Raw genomic sequence first — 6,689 nt, forward strand, 5'->3', positions numbered from 1 at the left:
TCGGATGTGGTGCTGGCCACCCACCCCCCATCGTGTATCAAACACGGGAATTGGCGACCCTGTATACCGGCACGGCTTGGCTTCCGCAATGGAAAAAACAAACAACACAACCTGAGTCTGATGCAGTGGGGGGCGGGGAGGTGGGGGGACAAAGGCAGCGTGGCCGGGACGGACGCCGGTGGGACGAGCGGACTCGGCGAGTGACCGCTTGGTGTCATGTTACCACACCACCACACCCACCACCACCACAGGAGATGAAGCTGATCCTGCCGAATGCTCAGCGGATGAACCGCTGAAGCCACAAGCTGGAGGCACTGGTGCGGGCGTGCCGCGCCAACGCCGTCACCGACTTCATTGTCCTGCATGAGCACCGAGGTATGCCAGGCACGCGCACACACCGCAGTAGACAAAGCTCCCCCGTGTAGCCTTTAACAGGCTGTTAGGACAAGTGCTGTTTGTCTAGTGACCTACGAAGGCTGGCACGGCACACGGCGAGTTGGGTGGTGTGGTCATTACTGCATCTGGCCCCCTTTGTCTCCCCACTGTCGATGCTTGGACACATCGGAAATCGAACTCGGGTCACTGGATTCGTAGTGTAATGAGATAGCCACTCTGCTGCCACTCCCCGGTGTGATGCGGTACAACAGACGGGGGATGGCGGTGTATTTAACTGTGTGTACGATGTGCGGCGTGTAGTATGACGCTGCAGACGGGGGATTGCGATGTCTTAACTGTGTGTGCGGTGTGGTGTGGTATGATGCCGCAGATGGAATGGCAGTGTGTCTAACTCCAGTACGCTATCTCTGTGACGCACGTGGTGTGTCAAACTCTCCGGCGTGCTGTCCATGTGACACGTGGTACAATGCCACAGACGGGATGGTGATGTGCCACCTGCCGCTGGGCCCCACGGCGTACTTCACGCTCTCGAGCCTGGTGATGCGGCACGACATCCCGGACGTGGGCACGATGTCCGAGGCGTTCCCGCACCTCGTGATGCACAACTTCACGTCGGGACTCGGAAAGAGGGTACGTGCGGGCACTGTGCCAGTCTCACCCACATCTTTCTCCCCCCCCCCCCCCCCAAACACGAAGATCTCTCGTATAGCCTATAACCCTTTCTCATTTCGATGATGTACATATACGTCGTCGAAACGGAACCGTAAGAAAAACTCAAGTACGTCTTCTGACCTGAAGACATACCGAGGCTCCATAAGGCCATGCGGGAGGGCGTGTGGCAGTTTTGTTCCATAGAGTACCGGTCGTGTCACTACGGTTCACTACGGTCGTGTCACTACGGTGAGGGCAACTTCTTTTAAAAACAGCAGCGCTACGCCTCTATAAATAAAATTAACGCTGAGCTGCTCGCTCGTACCGAAATTCAGCGGTGAACATGACACCTACCACCCGGCAACTTGTAGATGTCTCAGAACCGGAAAGGGTGAGCAGACTTTTGGGCCAGGTGCTGTGTGCCCGCCCCCACCCCCTTGCCAACGAAGGTCTAAAGCGTTTTATTCATCAGCTTCATCCGTCCGTCTGTCTAAGGCAGGGGTCCTCAAACTTTTTAAACAGGGGGCCTCAAACTTTTTAAACAGGGGGCCAGTTCACTGTCCCTCAGACCGTTGGAGGGCCGGACTATAGTTAAAAAAAACTATGAACAAATTCCTATGCACACTGAATATATCTTATTTTGAAGTGAAGAAACAAAACGGGAACAAATACAATATTTAAAATGAAGAACAAGTCAAGTTAAATCAACAACTTGCCAGCATTTCAATGGGAACATTGGGCCTGCTTTTGGCTAATGAGATGGTCAATGTCCGGTTCCATATTTGTCACTGCTAGTCGTAACAAGTGATGCAAGTGTGCATCCATTAGTCTAGATCTGGTTGGAGATTTCAAATGTTTCATTCTGGAGAAAAATCCACTCGACCATGGGGAGAACATGCAAACTCCAAATATACAGCAGGCATCAGGTTCAGGATCGCACCCACGGCTCCTGTATACCAGGCGAGGTAGTTAACATCTCGCCACGGCAGCGCTAAATTATTGCGAGTTTAATGTGCCCGGGAGACCAACCCGACGTGGCATGTACGTATGTTGAACTTTTATCACACCGTACATAGGCAACCTGGCTAATTGGAGGTGCAGAGGAAGGACAACAAACTAAACACGACAAGCATTTCTAAAGAAATTAGTTTCCACTCTAGATTTAAAAGCGCATAGCTCCCAGTGTGTTCCTAATATCGGAAGGAAGAGACCCACAGAAATCCACTCATATAGAACCACAGAGACCCATACTCATGTATGTATGTTGAACTTCTTTCGCATCGTACGTAGACAGACCGTGCTCGTGCTAATCGGAGGTGCCGGTGGGGGGGAAGGACGAGGAATCTCCGCACGCGCGCGCCCGATAGTTACCCTCGGCGTGTTTTACCCCGTCTCTCTTGTGGCGAGAGCAGGTGTCGAATAACCTCCGGTACCTGTTCCCTGTGCCCAAGGAGGACAGCCGGCGCATCATCACGCTCGCCAAAGACGACGACTACATCTCGTTCAGGTGCGCTGCCGCTGCGCCTCCTCGCAACGTCTCGGTCGTCATCGTCATCCGCTGTCCGTCGCCGATGGGTCTGCCGCAGCGTTCTTCATTGCAAGGCCCACCGCGAGCCACTTGGGGGCCCTGGTGGCCTTGAGTGCAGACCCCGACAATGCACATATGTGAAACTAAACTATTTTGATGTTGCGATGTGATTTGACCCAACTAGGTCATTTGCGGGTTGTTTTACAAACTGTAAATTTTCGCCGGCATGCCACGGTGGTGAGATGTTGACGACTTCGCCAGGTATACAGAAGGTCATAGGTTCGATCCCGACCCTGACGCCTGTATATTCGGAGTTTGCATGTTCTCCTCCTGGTCGCATGGATTTTTCTCTGGGCCCTCCGGGTTTTTCCCTCCACATTTAAAAACTTGAATTTAGAGTATTTGGCAGCTATACATTTTTATGTGAAGAGCTAAATAGCTCAGTGGTAAAATAAAAATAGTTTCGTTTTACTTGAGTTTTCAAGCATGGGCACAGAGTTTTTATTTAACGCCATCTCTGAGCTGACGGCGCGTAATGTTGTTAATTTGTTTATGCATCCGCAGTTTTTAACAGGGCTGGCGTTGGCCTCTGACAAACGTCTGCTAGGACGCGTAATGAGAGTCCAGCACCGTCCGTATGACTTGCCGCGACCCCTCCTGTGACTTCTGTGCCCCCCCCCCTCCCAACAGGCACCACGTCTACAAGCGCGACGGCAAGGACATCGAGTTGAAGGAGGTGGGACCGTGATTCAAGATGAAGTGTAAGTCTGCTTGACATGTTCCAGCTCGTCTCCACTTTACACCCCTGCGGAGGCGGTGGAAAATCCTTGTGGACTTCCCTACGAAGTGGTCGACCCCAGGGAGGATGATGGGCTTGAATGTAAGAGTCTAGCGTCGGGCCGCGCAGCCCACAAGTGACTTGCAAAGCGGGTCGGAACTTGAGTCGGTGGGGTCGCTGCTCTGGTCGCATTCGCTGTGCCGTGACCTGACCCGCATTCCCCCACCCCCGATGCGATGTGTAAATTTAAAGATGACCGGGCGTAATGCTGGCCACCCACACCCACCCCTTCGTGTGCCGTGGTGGCTTTCCTACATGCTAATAAGCGAACAGCGCTTTTCCCACACGGTCTTAAAGGCTACATGGGGGGGATCTTTGCCTTCGTGTGTCGCGCAGTCTATGAGATTAAACTGGGCACACTGGACAACGCGGCCACCGCCGAGGTGGAGTGGCCCTGGCGACTGTACATGAACACGGCGAAGAAGCGGAAGTTCCTGAGCGTGGATTGAGGGGGGGGCATCTTCTCCCCCCCCCCAACACTGCGGGCCTGGGGGAAGGGGCGGTGGGGTGGGGTGTTTGTCCCTGAAAACCCGGAGTTGGAGTCAACTCGCGGCGCTCTCCGCCGAGGCTCGAGGCGTTGAGGAGAGGTCGCCGTGTGGATAGGGCAGTGCGTGAATTGCTGTTCCAACCCTCGTCACACACGCGCATCATACGCGTCACACACACATTGCGGATGTACATTTATCAAACACAAACATGCACATCTTCGCATGCGTCGCACAGACACACACAATTGCACAAAAAGACAAAAGTACCCCGTATCGCCGTTAACAGATTGCTGGGGCAATTGCTGTTAGCGGGTAGCACCTATGATGGCCGGCATGGCACAGAAGTGGGTGGGTGGCCAGCCCCACGTCTGGCTGCCTTTATCTCCCCAGGTTTGCGATGTTATACACACCACACCACGTACTCAGATGGCTGAGTTCGTAGGGCGCTAACTGCTGTACCACCGCTCCCCAAACGGTGTACACAAACATACACGTGTACACAAAACGAAATTAACATTTATTTAAGTAAAAAAAAAGAAAATACCAAGTCAGGCAGATGGAGAAAGTGGCGTGTCGTTGTGCATGTGTAGATATGAAAAACTGCCATAAATAAATAATATTTTTGGGAAGTCACAAGCGCCTTACATCACATCTCGACCATTTGAATGGACATCCCCCCCCCCTCTGTGGCACAAAATAAACTAACAAAACTAATCTATTTTTATTTTAGCAGGTAAGGCCCACTGCTATGCAGCTCTTTTCCAGACGCGACCTGGCCACAAATGAAATACCCATGAAGTGGCTTGTTACGCAGAAATTTATAGCAGCCAAATACTCTTAAACACATGTTTCTGAATGTGGAGGGAAAAACCGAAGGACCCAGAGAAAAATCCACGCGGCCACGGGGAGAACAAGACGCTTCTCATCCGTGAAGCACTTCACTTTAATGAGGCGCTGCTGGTGGAGATCGTCTCTGAGGCACTTCTCCTCTGTGCGGCACTCCACCCTGGCAAGGCGCTGCATCTCAAAGAGGTGCTCCTCTACCACGAGGCGTTTCTCCGTGCCAAGGTCCTTCTCCTCCTTCACCTCCCCAAATATCCTCTGTTCAAGTAAAGATGACCACAGGAATATTCAGACATGCACATGCAAACACAAATTCATTCCCTCAATCAACGTTTTTGTGTTAGATCGCGTTATTTATAAATGTGTCGTAACCTTCCACCACCCGACACGGCCAATCATCAAAAAAGTGTCACATTGACAAAAGACAAATAGTTCACTACTTTAGCCCACCAGTGTGTTGAAGCGTGAAACCACAACATTTACAAAAAAAAACTGGAAATGTTGTGGATTCACTCTTCAACACACCGGTGGTCTAAAGTAGTGAACTATTTGTCAACGCGACACTTTTTTACTGATTGGCCGTGTCGGGTGGTGGAAGGTTACGACACATTTATAAATAACGTGATCTAACACAAAAACGTTTATTATGAATAATACTGGTCGCGAAAGCCTCTGTGTTAAAAATTCATACCCACAGGCACGCAAACATAAGACGTGCACATAAACACAAATGCATACTCACACATCTATGTACAGATGCAGACATCCACATACACTCATTCAAGCTTGCTTAGCACACACATGAATATACACTATCACCTGATGTTAACATAACACCTTATCCATCAATACTTTTATCACATTGTATGTGTAGCCCTAACCCCTAAATATCCCAACCCCTACAGAATCAAAATACATGTTACATCCTCACAAACCCCATACATGCACTTAAGGCTGTGATCGACTGCGAAGATTTCATAGCAATTGTTGTCAACAATCATCACTGCAATAGTTTCCACAGAATGCTCCATTATAAAGATCTGGTAGCCCACTGTAGTGCCCATGTAGTGCCCATAATGGGCAACTGGAATGGAAACTTCAAAATCAACTAACAGACAATTAATGTGACTGATTTATATAATTCTGTCATTGGTAATAAATTACCACTTCAAGTGCTTGCATGAGTGGGATGGTGGAGAGATGGTGTTATTTGGAGAGGTCAAGTAGTGGAATGTTCTCGAGAGATGGTGTCTTGTGATGGTATACAGTGAGTGAAAAAAGTATTTTATCCCCTGCTGATTTTGTACGTTTGCCCACTGGCAAAGAAATGATCAGTCTATAATTTTAATGGTAGTTTTATTTGAACAGTGAGAGACAGAACAACAAAATCCAGAAAAAACTAATGTCAAAAATGTTATGAATTGATTTGCATTTTAATTTGGGAAATAAGTATTTGACCCCTCTGCAAAACATGACTTAGTACTTGGTGGCAAAACCCTTGTTGGCAATCACAGAGGTCGGACGTTTCTTGTAGTTGGCCACCAGGTTTGCACACATCTCAGGAGGGATTTTGTTCCACTCCTCTTTGCAGATCTTCTCCAAGTCATTAAGGTTTCGATGCTGACGTTTGGCAACTCGAACCTTCAGCTCCCTCCAGATTTTCTATGGGATTAAGGTCTGAAGACTGGCTAGGCCACTCCAGGACCTTAATGTGCTTCTTCTTGAGCCACTCTGTTGCCTTGGCCGTGTGTTTTGGGTCATTGTCATGTTGGAATACCCATCCACGACCCATTTTCAATGCCCTGGCTGAGGGAAGGAGGTTCTCACCCAAGATTTGACGGTACATGATCCCTTCCATCGTCCCTTTGATGCGGTGAAGTTGTCCTGTCCCCTGAGCAGAAAAACACCCCCAAAGCATGTTTCCACCTCCATGTTTGACAGTGGG

The 6,689-nt window shown here is 49.8% G+C and overlaps 1 protein-coding gene across 1 annotated transcript; it reads left to right on the forward strand.

The window, feature by feature from the left end:
• Positions 1-264: 264 nt before the first annotated feature.
• LOC144731141 (U3 small nucleolar ribonucleoprotein IMP4-like) lies at positions 265-3,858 on the forward strand. The gene is made up of 4 exons (XM_078612108.1): positions 265-375; positions 872-1,026; positions 2,499-2,554; positions 3,266-3,858. The coding sequence occupies exons 2-4, from the start codon at positions 877-879 to the stop codon at positions 3,321-3,323; spliced, it is 264 nt and encodes an 87-aa protein (XP_078468234.1). The 5' UTR covers positions 265-375; positions 872-876; the 3' UTR covers positions 3,324-3,858.
• The last annotated feature ends 2,831 nt before the right edge of the window (positions 3,859-6,689 follow it).

This window comes from Lampetra planeri, chromosome 38, assembly GCF_965212315.1.
Source record: "Lampetra planeri chromosome 38, kcLamPlan1.2.h2, whole genome shotgun sequence".
In the NCBI taxonomy this organism is placed as follows: Eukaryota; Metazoa; Chordata; class Hyperoartia; order Petromyzontiformes; family Petromyzontidae; genus Lampetra; species Lampetra planeri.